Here is an 18,134-nt window from a genome sequence, read left to right as displayed (position 1 = left end):
TTGTTATGCGTTTACTTTGCTACATTGGCTAGAGGTATAGGGGGAGGGTTGAGATCTCATAAACATGTTTAACCCCGCCGCATTTTTGCGCCTGTCCCAAGTCAGGAGCCTCTAGCCTTTGTTAGTCTTGTATTATTTTTAATTTTAGTTTCTTGTGTACAATTTGGAGTTTAGTATGGCGTTCATTATCACTGAACTAGTATATATATTTGTTTAGGGGCCAGCTGAAGGACGCCTCCGGGTGCGGGAATTTCTCGCTGCATTGAAGACCTGTTGGTGACCTTCTGCTGTTGTCTGTTCTATGGTCGGGTTGTTGTCTCTTTGACACATTCCCCATTTCCATTCTCAATTTTATTTCCAAATTAACCAATGTTAGAAAAATTCAAGTTATTAGATTTGCTTTACATGGAACATCAGACATGTCAAAGTCTTATAGGTAATTTAGTTTCTCAATACAAAAAATAATAAGAGCTTTGTTTGACCTACCAGAAATCAATGTAGGTTTTACAGGACAACAATTTCCCATCTTACAAATGTAATTCTTGCTGCAAGTCATATCCGTTTTACTGCAAGCTTTTTTCAAGCCATTTATGTCTGTTTCAGGATTTTTACATGCTTTAATTGGTTCTGGATCTGTCTTTGGTAAATTGTCTGTTTCTACTGTCTTTGGCAATTGTAAGATAGGACAACATAGCATTAGATGTGTGACACAGTTGTGGTCATCACTACATTGATCATTGGTCCAACATGTTTTGGTTTTGGTGCCGTCTGCAGTTTTTTCTGCATTTGTACATCCAATTGTCTCTAAAAAATAAAAGATTTACAAGTTCAATATTATTTTTAAAATGACATTTTCAAAAATATTATCCTCTTACGGTTGTTCTTCCACTTCAATATATTTTTCTGTTTTCAGATTAACTTCTGTTATAATGTTGAATTTTAACATTTAGCTATTACTGTCATATATCTATATTCATCCTAAACATGCATGAAATATTTGCCACTGGATGTAAAGCAAACAACAAAAAATAAATGAATCATTTATTTATAGTCATAGAGTTAACTCCCCTTTTCTCATATCAGTGAATCATTCCATTGCAAACAAATAAAAAGGGCTACATGCATCTTATACAATACAACATGAAAATATGTACAAAATAGCACTAACAACTGAACTTAATTACTGTCAGAACAATTTTGTAATTGGGAAAGCAAATTTTCAGTGAATAAATATTCCACAGTTTAAAATGAAAACTTTTGTATTTAGATCATGAAGCTAGATCAAATATAAGTTCTCAAAACCATAATTTCCCAAATTACCATATATACTTAGTGCCAATGGTATTCCATAAACATTCAGCTACATGTTACTCTATATATTTTTATCACATATTGACATTTTCAGTTCAGAAACATGGGATTCATTTCTTAGGGGTCAAATTCAAAACTCACAAGTTTCATCACACAAGACCAAATGCAAAGGAAAATTGGAAATCAGGATTACTTTTTGATAACTTTTTCTATAGGGGTTCATTTATTGGTGGAAATTTGCCATCCAGGCAGAGCTTAAAATTCAATTTATCATAATTATGGTAAATATGTGTAATTTGTAACGTTAAAATCTGAAAAAAGAAAAAGCTCTGAAAATTAATGGAAACATTCTGAAAGAAGTCTTCAAAACCTTAAAATGATTGGTTGACTTCCAAAAAAGACCTATAATTGCTTACCACTAAATTTGAACTTTGGTGAATAGTTGTCTCATTGGCCATCATACCTCATCTCCTTATTTTTATACTGTCAATTCAATTCTTTATCAAAAGGAAAATACATGCAAGGGCTGGTGTTTCTATTGGCACATTTCTCCTTTTGGCCAACCGCAGTTATTTGTTTCAGACTTTTTATTATCAAAATACCTATTACAAATAAAAGCTGTCAATATTTTGGCAATATAAGAAGTACCAATATTTGATCCTACTGTTAATTTACTATAAAGGGGAGGTCACCAAGGGCTGACCTATTTGTTTTCAGTATTGATGTTGATTTAATAAATACAGATGGCGAATGACACAAACAGTAAATTCAGGTCTTTATTTCTTAATCCTCTTTTATGATGGTACTTATTGTCATTTTAAAATACAGATTACTTTAACTCAATGTTGTGATGGTATTTTCCTTTTAACCTTGTTATGTATTTTAAAATGAGAGATAAATATGCATTAAGCTTATTTCATACAATATCCATGTAAAAACAAAATTCTTCCACCCAGCAACAAGTATCTTGTAAATAAATAACAATGTAAATTGACTGAGAGCTGGGTTTTTTTCCCCTTGTTTTGCCAAGGACAAAGGTAATTGGTGCACTGTATGGAATACACTTTTCCTCTTATGATTTTGATCTACTTCCAATATTTCAAAGGTGGAAAATGGTGCAAAAATGTAATAGTATTCATTTCTACTCATCAGAAATTTTGTCATAAATAACATGAATATACCTATTTTTCTACGTAAATATTCTTTTTTGAAAAGATATATATACCTAATCAAGATCTGAACCGTGCAAATTAAAGCTATGGCACAATTTACAAAATTTTATTGCAATACTGTTTGCTTTTGCTTTTGCTTCTAAAACAGGAATTATGAACTACCTCATTTTCTAAACAAAATTTAGATCAAAAGCTATTTGATTGGATCTACTTCTTCATTGAAAAGATGTAATGAATAAAGGTCTTCATTTTTATACACAATTAAGTGGTTTTCAACAAAGTCAGAACACCTTTTGCTGGTTTTTTTTTTATTGTTGTTAGGTTGAAGTGTCACTGATGTATAATTTATATCTCCTTTTATTTATATCTGCAGAGTCAAGGTAGAAAATCTTATCCTGACACAAGATTGTGTTCCTGTTCAATGCTGCTGATGGACTAATGGTCACTGAGAGTATCAATTGCTCATTAGGGCTGTGCCCACTTTTGGCCTTCAAGGTCCATTTGGTTTTTATACTCTCATTAGCATTTATGTTTTTGGTTTTTCAAACTTTCAGTTTCAAATGTACCTAATGAAGGCTATTTCAGAAACATAATTTGTCTAAATCTGCACTGAAAATCAATATCATTTGGATTTATAAACTGGTTTTCAATAACCCTGAGGAATAGTATTATAAAATTGTAGAATTACCTTTCACAAGCACAGCTTGAATCAAACACAAAACAATAATCTTTTGCATCATTGTCAGTTCAGTTCATTGAATTGCCTGAAAAATATAGAAATCTTGAAGCAATTTTATTCACACTATACAAATAATTGCAAACCATTTTTTTTATATTTTTTTTTCAAATTAAAAGCTAAAAATTTCCATGATAATAGTAGTGGAAACTGTGGATTCATTAATTTTTTTCATGGGTACCAATTTTTGAGGATTGAAGCAAAATTATATAGTCTTGGATACATAATTTCATTGTTTTGCTAAAGTTAGTGTGTCACAATCCTAAGAGAAATTTATACTTCGTTAAATGATTAAATTAGTGATTAATCAATACCCACCAAATCCACAATAAATTGATACCTAAAAAATAATAATGAATCTAAAGAATTTCTTTTTGATCCCTTAATTTCTTTTACTCCCTCAACTAAAAAATTGATACAAAAAAATTCAGCAACACCAAAAGTTTGTTAAGGATGACTTGAAGCTTATCAACAAATGTCAAAGATTTTAAGTGTTTTCACATCTTAAATAGAATTTGATTTCTTCATTCTTCAGATGAGTTCATTTAGGGAATTTGATTATCTTATGGTTAAACATGTGTAGTCCAAACTCAGGTTTAAGGGCAGCTTGGATACCAGATAACAGGCCCTTAATTACCATATATTTTTACTTGAAAATGGATAATACTCATTACTGTCAAGTTGGAAATTTTCCTAAGAGGTTTATTTTCACTAATTTAGAGATTATGACAAAATTGCGAAAATATCCCCTTCTGTAAATTTGATGTTTAAGGAAGATCAGATACCAAAATTGGAAATTGTAAAAATATAAAACCTCAAGAACAGGTTTGACTGTAGAAATTGTGCAAGTTAAATTTAGCAAAAAATAAACTACTTTTAAAGTAAATTACAGCATAATGTTTTCTGACAATGAACAGGCATAATGTAAAACTAATCTTGCATGATAACATAATGTTGTTCAATGAGCTAAATAGATAATAAAATTTATTATTTATAAGATTACTTAATGACGTGTGATCATGTATCAATAGATTAAAAGATCCGATTAGTTGTGGATACTTATAATAGCATTGGTAATATATATAATATTAATCTTATCATTTAGCTGATCACATATTTCATCTCAATTTTTCACTGTTATCTATGAATAATAAAGAATAAAAAAGGCTCATTCCTACCACTCAATATATAGCATGTATTGCTATGTCATTTATCATTTTCCTTGAAATAATCAAGCTGATCATATATTTCCATCTCAATTTTTCACGTTATTATATGAATAAAAAAGAATAAAAAAGGCTCATCCCTACCACTCAATATTTAGAATGTATCGTTATGTCATTTATCATTTTCCTTGAAAAAAACTGAATTTAAAAGCTTTATTTCATTCTACTTTCAAAGAAATATTATTTATTAAAACGTATACCAAAATTTAAAACTTATTTCTCCATCAATCAAACAAGTCAATTTCAGGGGAGATAATTTGAAACAGAAATATATATAATCTAGATCCATGAAATGCAGCAAATAAGAAAGTCATAACACTTACAACTTGCTGAAATGCAGCCAATGGTATTTTAAGAGTAACTGCCAAATGATGTGCCTATCCCAATCCAGAAACCTCATCTGTGGTAATCTTTTGTAAAATATTAATGTATTTTGGGAGTTGGTGTTGATCATGTAGATCTTTGATGGTCTGTGTCAAAGTTTTAAGAGTCTGGTTAATTTAGAGCTTGGCATATGCATAGGCATCAGTCCATGTTGAAGGCTATATGTATAAAATTGACCACTAGAAATCTTTTGAATTTAGTGTTGTTAGGTTGCTGTCTCATTAAGTTATCGACCATCCTCCTTTCAAATACATTAAACTTTCACCGGCAATAACATGTATTAGATACACCTTGAGGGCATTAGCCCGAAAGGGTGTATCTAATTTACACCAAGATATTATGTCAATGCAGAATGATAGTTTTTTCGATAATTGAGGAGGAGGGTCTTTCAGCAATTTGACCATATGTTATTGAAAAGCATGATAAATGCAGGGTATCCATTTTCATTTAACGACACCTTGGATGATAAACCATTTGCATAAAAAATAATAAACAATTTGCCTCTATGTCAAAAAATCTGTAAAATGAGAGATCAGACCAACACAGTTTCAACTATATAACCCAAGTACAGATATGTATGATAATGTTTTGACATTTCTCATAACATATCAGTTACATTCATAACAAAAACTTCAAAGAACTTAACTGTACCAAATTTGCCTACAGCACATGTACATATATATATATTTTAGTGAAATGCATTGAAGTAGATAGGACTTTTTTTATTTTGTAGCTATTTTTTTAGACACCCATTATACAACCAATAATAGATCTTTTAATTGTTAATACCTAGAAAAATCTACTTTTTGCCAAAATTAAAATAATTTGACTACTTTTACTTCGATGCATGATTAGAAATATAATAATCTTACAATAAAAAATCTAATCTGCCATTAAAACTATTGTCATTAACAAATTTTAAACACACATGTTACAGGCCACAAAAGGGCTTTTAGGTGCTTATAAGGCGACTAAAATACGATATATCTTTAATATATTGTGTTCTGTAAAAGAATTTTAGCTAGAAGAAAATTTGTTATTCAAGTTACAGAAAAATTCATACCAATGTTAACGAATCTAATCATAATGTGCAATTCAATTATTTACACAGTTCAAAAAATTTCAAAAAAAAAATTTACACGGTCAAAAACAAAATTTCTTAATTAAAAAAAAACTTATTGTAGGTAATATTAGTTACCTTATATAATTATCAGAGTTCTGTCCTAGAATTTTGATTTCAACTGCTTAAACTATTTTTAAAGCTTGTCTTGCCATGCTTGAAACAACCTAAATAGAAGTGATCACTTGTAAAAGAAAAATTTGTTCACATGTAGATAAAGGGTGAAGATGAATGGCTTCTTCTATAACTTCATCAATGTATGGTGCCTCATTGGCTGAGAGGTCTAAGTAGTTCAACTACTGTACCATAAGCCTGTCAACACTGTTGCGAATCAAATGACTAGTAATGGCTTTTTCCTTGCCAAAAGTTATGGTTCTCTTTGGCTACTTTGATCAATAAAAAATGGCCACTATGAAATATCAAATATTGTTGAAAGTGGCTTTTAAAAAACACAAAACATCAATCAATCGAAATCATCAATGTACTACATGTATTCTAGCTTTACATTGATTCACTAGGCTATCAATAATACAACCTTTATATGATGTTAAGAAGCTACCAAACAATTATCTATTGCAAGAACAAGAGGCTCTGAGAATCATGCAGGTTTTCAAATGACAAAAAAATCAAGTGCAAATATCATACATTTAGTTCCTGATCAATTGGCATAATTATATGTAATAAGACATATAAATTTCTTAACCTGGCCACAGAACCTGTGTATTGAACACATGTACCCCTAAAGCATATATTGACTAATAATCATTAACATGGTCAATCCTTTATCAATTATAAGCTGATTACAAATATGACATTATCTTTGATAAACTTATTTTATTATTCCACAGGTTTCTTTTGAAAATGTCAAAACACTAGTTATTCAATTAAATACTTTAAAATATCAAAGTTACAAATAAATTTACCTCTACATTCAAATAGTTAATAAGTTTAACTATCACTTCAATGAAGAATGCTTTTATAAGTAAAAAAACCCTTAAATGCATTTTTCATAATTTGGTATTAAAGAGCAGAAAAAAATTATATATATACACAAAAATATGTAAACTAAAGATATTTTATACATAGAACTGTTACGTGTAGCATGTTTTTCATGTTAAATGTGTACAGGTATATAAAAATAAGTTTAAGGAGATGTGGTATGATTGCCAATGAGACAACTATCCACCACAGACCAAAAGGACATGCCTATAAATACATGTATAAAGTGTGTCTTCATCTAAATTAATATGTTTTATGACTCCAAATGACAGGATAAAAACAGTTAAATGACAGTGACCCTGAAATGAACATGTAATGAAATTGACATAATTATATATAGCTGCTTATTTACAGCTTACGTCCATGTCAGTTGGACTCCGGTGGATAGTTGTTGTACATCTCCTTATGGCTTATTTTTATATAAAACCTAATTTTAGCTACTTTGGATGGTTTTGCAATTTGATCTGAAATACAAACATTTAAGATTTTTCTACCTTAGGCATATATTGTCATAGCAATATTTAGCACAATTTTTCGGAATTTGTAGTTTTTTAAAGTGCTCAAAAACTTTCTATTAGATTAGGCCTTTCAACTGTTTTGATTCAAGGGCCACTGATGAGACTTGTGTAGACCAAACGTGTGTCTGGCGTACCAAGTTATGAGCCTTGTGACTTTGTCTTTGATGAGTTTTTTCAATGAAAGCTATAATATTTGTAAATAGATATCCTGACTGAATATCAAATACTGTAGATTGAATATTAGTTGCGTTACAGTACTAATTTTTGTGTGGATTGGGTAAACGGACAAAAAGTCACAGGACAGAAAGTCAGAAGTTTGATAGGACAAAAAGTCAAAAATTTGATAGGACAAAAAGTCACAAATAGTTTGTTTATAATTGTTTAGATATATAAGAGAAGTTTTTGAAATAATTTCTTTTTATCACATATATTTATTTTACAGTTAAGAAAATTGTTCATATGTTTTTTTTTAACAATTATTTGATTATAATGGATTTTTAAAATAAATTTTGTTTACAAACTTGGTTTATATATAATAGTTCAAGAAAAATACAAAAATATTTTTAAAAGATCAATGTTTTCTTATTCAAAGAAAAATAGTATCAAAAGTGAATTGTGCCTTTTTGTCCTGTGACTTTTTGTCTGTGACTTTTTGTCCTGTGACTTTCTGTCCTACATTCGTGGATTGTATGGGTAAAGGTTAAATAAAGAAGCAAATATATGATGTATGGGTTAATTGAAAAATCAAGTATCTATATATGTAAACGATTGCTCAGTTTTGTAAAGTATGAAAAAACTAAAACTGCATAATCAAAAGAAGTCTATTATGGAAAAAATGAAGTTATTACCTTGAATTATATAAGCATTGTTAAAATACACCATCTTTCTTCTAATAGAATACACTTTGAGTATTGCATTTTGCTAGTAAAAGGGGTGAAGATACAGCAAAGTCTTTCAGAAGTGGAGTTCAAAATGTCAGAATCACAAATTTATTGTTTTTTTCTTTTATCAAGTATATATATATTTTCAGCCTTGTATACCATCACTGTTGGTGATCCGATGGATAAAATCTGTTGTAGAGTCGTCACTGGTTCAGACGTACTTATAATATAATTATTTCTGCGACTGCATCTTACATTAATTTGTAGGATCCTTTGCAATAGATAATTCAGCTGATCTGTAACAATTCCATCTTCATGCCTTATATATCATAAACTGTTTTACGACACTAGATAAAAACTGATGAGGAAAGGTAACACCCAGCCACCAAAAGCTTTATTTTTATAGAGCCTAGGTGGTCGAGTGGTCTAGCGCGTCGGGCATAGTGCAAGGCGATTTGGTGCCACGATATCTCAGTAGCATGAGTTTGAATCCCGGCCAGGGAAGAACAAAAAATTTACTTCTGCAAATTTACAGATCTAACATTGTTGGGCTGTTGTTTAGACGAATTTTATATATATCAAAAGCACATTTTTTTTGGAAATTTGACATGAAAAGCCATTTCAATATCTCAAGTACACAACCTACATTCATTTTTACATTGCGATGACCGTGAGGTCATTTCGATGTATTGCTGTCGCCTAAATTTCCATTATGCAAATTAGTTTTGGGTTTTCAACCGATCTATAAAAATTATAGATCTGCGGTCATTATCTAGTGTAAAATAACATTACTTATCGCTTGTTTCAAATTCATTTTTTCAATGGATACTCCTAGAAATATTTTTATTAAAACACAAATTAATAATATGAAAATGTGTTGTCGTTAGTTATATATATAAAAGTAAAAAATCACGTACCGAAAAATTGTGTTAAAGCTTACGGAAGAATATCTCAAGAACGTTTTGCGACACTCCCGGCAAGGACCGATAACTCTGTTATTGTTTTGCGGGAAAATATGAATGACTTCTCATATCCAATCTTTTAGAAAAATCGATTTTTTTTTTACAGAAGAGTGTCCACTATGCACTTGTACTGCACTATAATTAGAATAGTAGAATAGAATGATATACAAATATATGAAAATTATATATACATGCAACCGTAATATTAATATAATATATAACAACAAACCAGTGTATATTAGTATAATAGTCCCAGGTATACTGATTTGTATCACTACAATATAATAGTTATTACGGTGCGGTTGAATTTCCTGTCATTTATTCATCATCCATGCACGAACTTGTATCAGAAAAAAATATATCTCTGTAAATTAACCTCAGTTTCAGGTATGGAGATGTGATCTATTTCTGTGACATGTGCTTTTGACCATCCACAAGAACCTGCGGTCATCCGATGTTCAGTACTTCAGTACTTTGATTTGGAATATAATAAGACCATAATATGAAATAAAATCCAAAAAAAACAGAAGGTCCAAAAAGATGATAAGACTTGTTTGGTTAAATGGAAATTTAAATTGCTGGTTCAAACAAACTGTTGCATGGAGAGAGAGAATTATTTAACAACAGGGACTAGACCATGATATAGTGCTTTCAGAAAAGATATTTGTTTTCAAATTTCACATTATTTCACATTTCAAAACATTTATAATTGACTAAGCATAAATATAGAATGGTAATTAAGTATATAAAACCTTTAGCTAACAAAATGTTACATACATATGTCATACATGTTACTATAAGGTCAAACATATATATGTCTACCAATTGTCTACCTACAATTTACAAACTGCTGACCACAAACATAACAGTGCATTTTACATAAATCAAATTATGTTTCTATCGCTGCATCCAATTGTATTTGTTAAAGTACATCTTCACTCTTTGACTGATTTAATAATAAATCAAATTATCTTAAAGGTTTACTTACTTGAAATAAGTATTTTTATGTTTTTTGTCCAATGGGAATATATATTTATTCCTATATATATCAACTTTTATCATCAACCAAATAAAAGCTGCAGACGACAGGTAACAGAAACAATAAACGAAACATAAATTTTTTACCTGTCAATAACTTTATGACTCTAATCCTTCAGCCATTCAGGTAAACAGAATATTTATGAAAACTGTCATCAAGGATTTCCTCTATTTGGTCACTGTGGTCATGCATGGTTGGTTTCAACATCCAAATAACCATCACCTGCACCTACACATTAAAAGATTAAGTTATAGGCAATTTTACCTGAAAGTGCTGATAAGGTGTCAATAAAAATTTGCATACTCCCAGGCTATATAATATATCATCAATAATGATCATTATCACGTTTGTTTACAGAAACAATATATCTCATGTTTAAAAATGATTGTATTCTTTTTTTTTTATAAATTCTGAATAATTTACTTTGATTGAATTTTAATATAAAAAGAAGATGTGGTATGATTGCCAATGAGACAACTCTCCACAAGAGACCAAATGACACAGAAATTAACAACTAAGTTTACATGTCTATTATATTTTCTGCAAATTTATTATCATTATTGTTGCAATTGTAAAAGTATAGTATTTTAAATTAAACCAAAATTTAAAAACTATTTTTTGAAATATTCAAATCCCTTAACTATTGAGTAAGAAAAAATTACAGGTATCAATTTTGAAAAACCCAGGACAGGTGAAACCCCAAAGAACTCTATATCAAAAATTTCTAGAAATTATTTGCTCATATTGCTATATATATATATATATATTAGGTAGCAAGGTCACTGAAACAAGGTTATGGTAGTACATTTCAATGTTTACAAGAATAAGTACTATTTCTAACATGACTAATGAATTGATACAAGTCGCAACAAAATAAGAGATCTGTTTCCTGTCAGTAGACTTAGGTAGACTACTACTAAACTACTGATGGGCTTCCAGTGGTACTTGGAGTTATTATGCTTATGGCATAATAGGACAATAAAATAAAAGTACAAATTTTACTGTCTAGTAGATGTTTAGTATACAAGCAGTAAGAATTTGAAATACCTGACAAACTAGCATAAAAAAAATCTAACTTAAAAGTCAAATTTAAGCAAGATTACAAAATCTTGAAATTTTGTCCTTACTCTTAAAACTCTATCAAATTATGTTTATTGTACTCAAATACATGTACCAGGGCTCTTGGTCATAAAACTTTACTCAGTACTCGGGAGTACAATATTTCACAGTGCTCGAAATGACAAATCCAGGATTTTGATTGGTTGATTTCTAAGTCTGAGTAAGTTATTTGTACTCAAAATTTTTATGACCGCAAGACCAGGTCTAGGTTTGAGTATGATCCTGAAATTTAAATCCCTAGCAATATATCTTGGAAAAAACAAGAAAGCCACTTCAAGTAATAACATGATAAATAGTCTTTACTAGGGTAGTTTTAAGAAAAAGCTTCATTCACCCAATTCTACATCATTTGGTCTCTGAGGGAGAGTTGTTTTATTGGCAATCATATCACATCTTATTTTTCCATTTACCCAATTCACTGATTATATCCTCTATTGATTCATGTCAGATTGTTTTCAATGAAATCATTAGTGCCATTGAACTTAAACTGACCATATTACAATGCACATGTAAGAATAAATCATGGACTTAATTATCAAGAGGGCCACTTATATGATTAATCTGGTTTTCATTGAAAAATGTGTTAAAATTGTAAACAAAATCAAATTAATCCATCAAGACAAAAGACAAAGAGATTGATAAAAAAACAGAATTTCATAAAAATCAAGGATTTATTTGACAAAATTTTTGTAAATAGGCTATCTGATACATTTAAACCTTATGTGTACTTACTCATTTTGTCACAACTGTTCAAAAGCTTTTTTTATTGCAAACCCAATGAAAGTTTTCCACAGTGCCATCTCTATCTGGTCAAGGTATTAAACTTTTGTAAGCTCACTTGTAAAATCAAATAACAAAATTGCTACTCTGTAGGAAATTGTTCTCAGCTGCTTATATAATACAAATATAGTCTCATGTCAATGACTGCAGAAAGATGGTGAGAGAACTACTGTATATTATGGTAAAACAGTGTCAGGCTAAAGACAGCTCATTAACATCTAATAAAGATGACGGTCTACTAATCGTTTCAAAGCATATATTTATATCATCTGCTGTAAATTCAGAAATTATTGTGAGGATTTTATCAATGCGAATAATGCGACTGAATGAGTATCACAATAATTAAAGAACTTGTTTCTTATATCTAATATCTAATACATATAACTGGATGCGGATTTTCCTGCAATCGCAATAATAAATCTCGCATTTTAGTCCATTCTACAAAATTCACAATAATAAATGCATGCAATAATTTCTGAATTTACATTAATCAAAAAAGTAAAAGATTACACTTCAGATGGAAGCTTGTATTGCTGGATTATAGTGGCCCTCTTTATGATTCAATTACTCCCAAAATGATGATTTATTATCCCACAAGCTTTTAAATGACAACTGGTTGATTCTACTCACAACAAACTAGTAACTAAAAAACTAAATGACTAATCTTCATAATTCTAAATGTTGCAGCTCTGAATATATCTAAATCAGTCATTGTCTATGGTACAAGCTAATCTAGAATATTATTCAAGTAATTTGGGACACGAATACTAAATAACACAAACAAGTGAATCTGTGAGCTACTGTTAACTAATGATACCACCTGCCCCCTAAAAGTATAAGGTAAACAGGAAGTTGTTGAGTGATGAATCCGAAAACGCATCACACTGTACAGCTGACTCATATAAACCCTGAAACCAAATTTCAGAAATCCTTGTAATGTAGTTCCTGAGAAAGATGCGACGAAAAATATTCATGGGAAGGACAGACGGACTGACGGATGGACTGACAGATGGACTGACGGATGGAATGATGAATGGATGGACGGACGGACAGACAGACAGACAGAGGTAAAACAGTATACCCCACTTTTTTAAAGCGGGGGTATAAAAATATCATTGAAAAGAAATATAGAAGGGCTGCAATGCTATGTCACTATCAGATACAAGGGCATACAATACTTACAGGTCTGATGGCACAGTGATTTTTGACGAAAATTTGCATACAAGCTATTTTTCCCCTAGTCCATTCCAATATGTTGTACAAAATATATCTTCATTTGCTATTTTTAGAGGTAAAGATGTCAAATTTTAGACATTTACTCAAAATTTCAGTTCTTGGACTTTTCTATCTTTTTGGACAGACATTTTAAACAAACTATTTTGTTTCAAAAGATAAACACAGGCAGATTTTTATAAAAACATTTGAAATATATTCTCAGCATAAGGATGCCCTCAATTTGTGAAAAAATTCTTTGAAAATAATTAAAATTTCACAGGTTTAATGATTTTTGAAAAAAAAACAGCCATTTTTGCTGTATATTTATCTAATTATAAAAAATTCTTCATTGATTTGTTCATAACAACTGGTACAAATAATCTTCATACACAACCAAGTCAAATGTCATTTAAAACATGAGGCTCCTAAGAGCCTGAATGGTTCACCTGTAATTTTTGTGTTGAAACTTGCATCAATGATTATTTTGCTGTTTATAGTATTAAATAATGGGTGTTTAAACATGCTTTTAAAAGATTCTCTCTATCTATCATAATTCCTGTGAAAAATTAAAAAAATCGGTAAAAATCATCTTTCAAGGGCAATAACTCCTAAAAGGAATCAATTGACAATTTCGTTCATGTTGACTTATTTGTAGGTCTTAACTCTACTGAACATTTTGCTGATTGAAGTTTCTGTCTATCATTCATAGTTTCTGAAGAAACAAGAATGTGTCCATAGTACATGAATGCCCACTTGCACTATCATTTTCTATGTTCAGTGGACCGTGAAATTGGGGTCAAAACTCTAATTTGGCATTAAAATTAGAAAGATCATATCATAGGGAACATGTGTACTAAGTTTCAAGTTGATTGGACTTCAACTTCATCAAAAACTACCTTGACCAAAAACTTTAACCGGAAGCAGGACAGACAGATGGACGGACCGACGGATAAACGAACAGACGCACAGAATGAAAAACATAATGCCCCTAGTTGGGACATAAAAAAAAAAAATTTTCAATAAAAATACTCTTTCAAGGGCAATTACACCTATAAAGAACCAATTGACTTGTTTGTAGATCTTACTTTGCTGAACATTTTTGCAGTTTAAAATTTCTCTTTATCTATAATAGTTTTCAAGATAACCAAAAAAATTAGAATTTTATAAAAAATATTATTTCAGGGGCAATTACTCTAAATTGGGTTGTCCGATTCATCTGAAAATTTCCTCACTTGTAGCTCTTGACCTGTTGATTAGTTTTACCCCATCAGTTTTGCTCTTACAACTCTAGTTTAAGAGATATAAGCCAAAAAACAGCATTTTATCCCTATGTTCTATTTTTAGCCATGTTTGTTGACTGACATGAATAAAAAACATAAACTTTATACTAGATACCATAAAGATCATTCACCTCAACTTTGGTAGAAATTTACTCCCTGTTAGTCCAAATAATTATGACATCTTAAAAGGCTACAAAGGCATCACAGCAAAAAATTAAAATAGCCTTTCAAGACGTCCTAATCATTTTGTGTGACTCACTGTATACCCGCAGGGTCTGAAAAAAAAGCAGAAGGGTTGGTCCTGAACCTCCAATACCAGATTGAAAGGAGAACAACAACAGTGAAGTAAAAGTGGAGATAAAACCCGTTTTATAAGGTGGCTATGACAGAAGAGGAATGGCCTACATATAGGCAATTTATAATTAAAGATTGTCTCACCCTCAGGCTCAAAAGATGTCACAAGGATATAGTTCTTCCAGAATTTTTGACTAAGTTTTAATTTATGGTTAATGTGAATTGACTTGTGACTGTATATATGTTTTTGATATTTCAATTTTGGAACAGCAGTTAGCTAAATGCTCCTGGAAGAATCTCTATGATTAGCCTTACTGACTTTTTTAAAGTGTAGTTTTGAGAAAATCTAACTATTAATAGAGTTATATCGTTTGAAACTATAAATTATGTACCCTTGTTAACGTGTGATAAGTCTGTCACATGTAAATAGGAAATTATTCACAGCCGAATAAATTTCGAAAGACATACATAAAAATAGAACAGTGATCATACAAGAGAGACTTTGTCTAGTATTATTCCCTGTCTAGTTAAGAACATATGTTTAGTCATGATAGGTTTTAAGTTCTGGTTGTGTGTGGAGGGGGGGGGGGGGGGGGGGGATGTGGTGAAATTGATCACCTACCCAGGGATTTCTTAAAGCTATGTTTAGACGGTGCCTTCCCAACCTCTGTGTTTGGAAATGAAGCCATGTGTTTGTTTGCAGGACCCTGGTCAGCTATTCCATTTGCAAGTGGAACATGGCATACATATATATAGTATGCAAATTATAATATAATATAAATGCGGTCTCACTAATTAGCAACAAAAAGAATTTTAGCAACAAAAAGCGACAAGAAGCATCAAGAAGCGACAAGAAGAAAAAAATTAACGACAAGAAGAAACTAGAGGCTCTAAAGAGCCTTTGTCGCTAACCTTGGTATATGTGCATATTAAACAAAGGACACAGATGGATTCATGACAAAATTGTGTTTTGGTGATGGTGATGTGTTTGTAGATCTTACTTTACTGAACATTCTTGCTGCTTACAATTATCTCTATCTATAATGAACTTGGCCCAGTAGTTACAGTCGAAAATATTTTGTAAAAATTTACAAAAATTTACAAAATTTATAAAAATTGTAAAAAATTGACTAATAAGGGCAATAACTCCTTAAGGGGTCAATTGACAATTTTGGTCATTTGACTTATTTGTAGATCTTACTTTGCTGTACATTATTGCTGTTTACAGTTTATCTCTATCTATAATAATATTCAAGATAATAACCAAAAGCTGCAAAATTTTCTTAAAATTACCAATTCAGGGGCAGCAACCCAACAACGTGTTGCCTGATTGGTCTGAAAATTTCAGGGCAGATAGATCTTGACCTAATGAACAATTTTATCCCGTCAAATTTGCTCTAAATGCTTTGGTTTCAGAGATATGAGCCAAAAACTGCATTTTACCCTATGTACTATTTTTTAGCCATGTCGGCCATTTTGGTTCGCGGGCGGGGTCATCAGACACATTTTTGTCGAGCCTTCGACTTTAGTCGAAAAAGCGAGACATAGCGATCCTACATTCCGTCGGCGTCGTCGTCGTCGTTGGCGGCGTCCACAAATATTCACTCTGTGGTTAAAGTTTTTGAAATTTTAATAACTTTCTTAAACTATCCTGGATTTCTACCAAACTTGGACAGAAGCTTGTTTATGATCATAAGATAGTATCCAGAAGTAAATTTTGTAAAAATAAAATTCCATTTTTTCCGTATTTTACTTATAAATGGACTTAGTTTTTCTGCCGGGAAATATTACATTCACTCTGTGGTTAAAGTTTTTAAAATTTAAATAACTTTCTTAAACTATCCTGGGTTTCTACCATACTTGGACAGAAGCTTGTTTATGATCATAAGATAGTATCCAGAAGTAAATTTTGTAAAAAAAAAAAATCATTTTTTCCTTATTTTACTTTTAAATGGACTTATATTTTCTGCCAGGAAACAACACATTCACTCTGTGGTTAAAGTTTTTAAAATTTTAATAACTTTCTTATACTATTTTGGATTTGTACCAAACTTGAACAGAAGCTTGTTTATGATCAAAAGCTAGTATCTAGAAGGAAATTTTGTAAAAAAATAAATCCATTTTTTCCGTATTTTACTTTTAAATGGACTTAGATTTTCTGCCAGGAAACAACACATTCACTCTGTGGTTAAAGTTTTTAAAATTTTAATAACTTTCTTATACTATTTTGGATTTGTACCAAACTTGGACAGAAGCTTCTTACAATCAAAAGATAGTATCAAGAGGAATATTTTTATTGATTTACTCCTCATTTTTGTTGAGCCTGCGATTAACAGAAAAAGTAGGCGAGACACTGGGTTCCGCGGAACCCTTACGAATTTTTTAAACTAGATACCCTAATGATGATTGTGGACAAGTTTGGTTAAATTTGTCTTAGTAGTTTCAGAGCAGAAGATTTTTGTAAAAGATTACAATAAAATGCTCTGCTGGGCGCAGCTTGATACGACCGCAGAGGTTGAACCCTGAACAGTTGGGGCAAGTATGGACACAACATTCAAGCTTGATACAGTACTGAATTTGGATTGTGATTAAATATTTGACACAGCATAGGTTTCTGACACAGAATAAATGTGGTCTAAGAACTTAAAAGTTTTTAATTTACCTATTCAAACCATATCATTATTATTTGCTTTTATATATAAATCAGAAATAACCAATTTAAAATGGAAAATTTTAAAGAAAAAAAAGGAAAAAAAATCCCTCCCCCCCCAAATTTTTTGAACCCCCTTATGATTCATCACCCCCAAACTCAATCCCAGCCTTCCCTTTATGGTATGGTACCTTTCAGTACAATTTCAGAGAGATCCATACACTTGAACACAAGTTATTGTCTGGAAACTAGAAAAATGCTTGTTTTTTGGCCCCTTTTGGCCCCAAATTCCATAACATTTGAGGCAATTACCCACAAACTCCATTCCAGCTTTCCCTTTGTGATATGGAACCTTGTAGTAAAATTTCATAAAGATCCATACACTTATACACAAGTTATTATCCTGAAACTAGAAAAATGCTTGTTTTTTTGCCCCTATTTGGCCCCT

At 30.9% G+C, this 18,134-nt stretch overlaps 1 protein-coding gene across 1 annotated transcript in view; it reads right to left on the bottom strand.

Moving 5' to 3' along the window:
• The window catches only part of LOC127728969 (papilin-like), an 89,429-nt gene extending 77,017 nt beyond the window's left edge, over nucleotides 1-12,412 (bottom strand). Inside the window, exons 1-4 of the mRNA XM_052236549.1 lie at nucleotides 12,200-12,412; nucleotides 10,435-10,576; nucleotides 3,172-3,247; nucleotides 487-804 (exon numbers count right to left, since the gene is read on the bottom strand). Of these exons, the coding sequence (XP_052092509.1) occupies nucleotides 487-804; nucleotides 3,172-3,223 (370 nt within the window). The 5' untranslated portion in view covers nucleotides 3,224-3,247; nucleotides 10,435-10,576; nucleotides 12,200-12,412. The remainder of the gene's footprint in view (nucleotides 1-486; nucleotides 805-3,171; nucleotides 3,248-10,434; nucleotides 10,577-12,199) is intronic.
• Between the last annotated feature and the right edge of the window lie 5,722 nt (nucleotides 12,413-18,134).

This window comes from Mytilus californianus, unplaced genomic scaffold, assembly GCF_021869535.1.
Source record: "Mytilus californianus isolate M0D057914Y unplaced genomic scaffold, xbMytCali1.0.p SCAF_2, whole genome shotgun sequence".
NCBI classification, from domain to species: Eukaryota; Metazoa; Mollusca; class Bivalvia; order Mytilida; family Mytilidae; genus Mytilus; species Mytilus californianus.
Note: the sequence above shows the minus strand (reverse complement) of the source record. Positions and strands in the feature narration are given on the sequence as shown.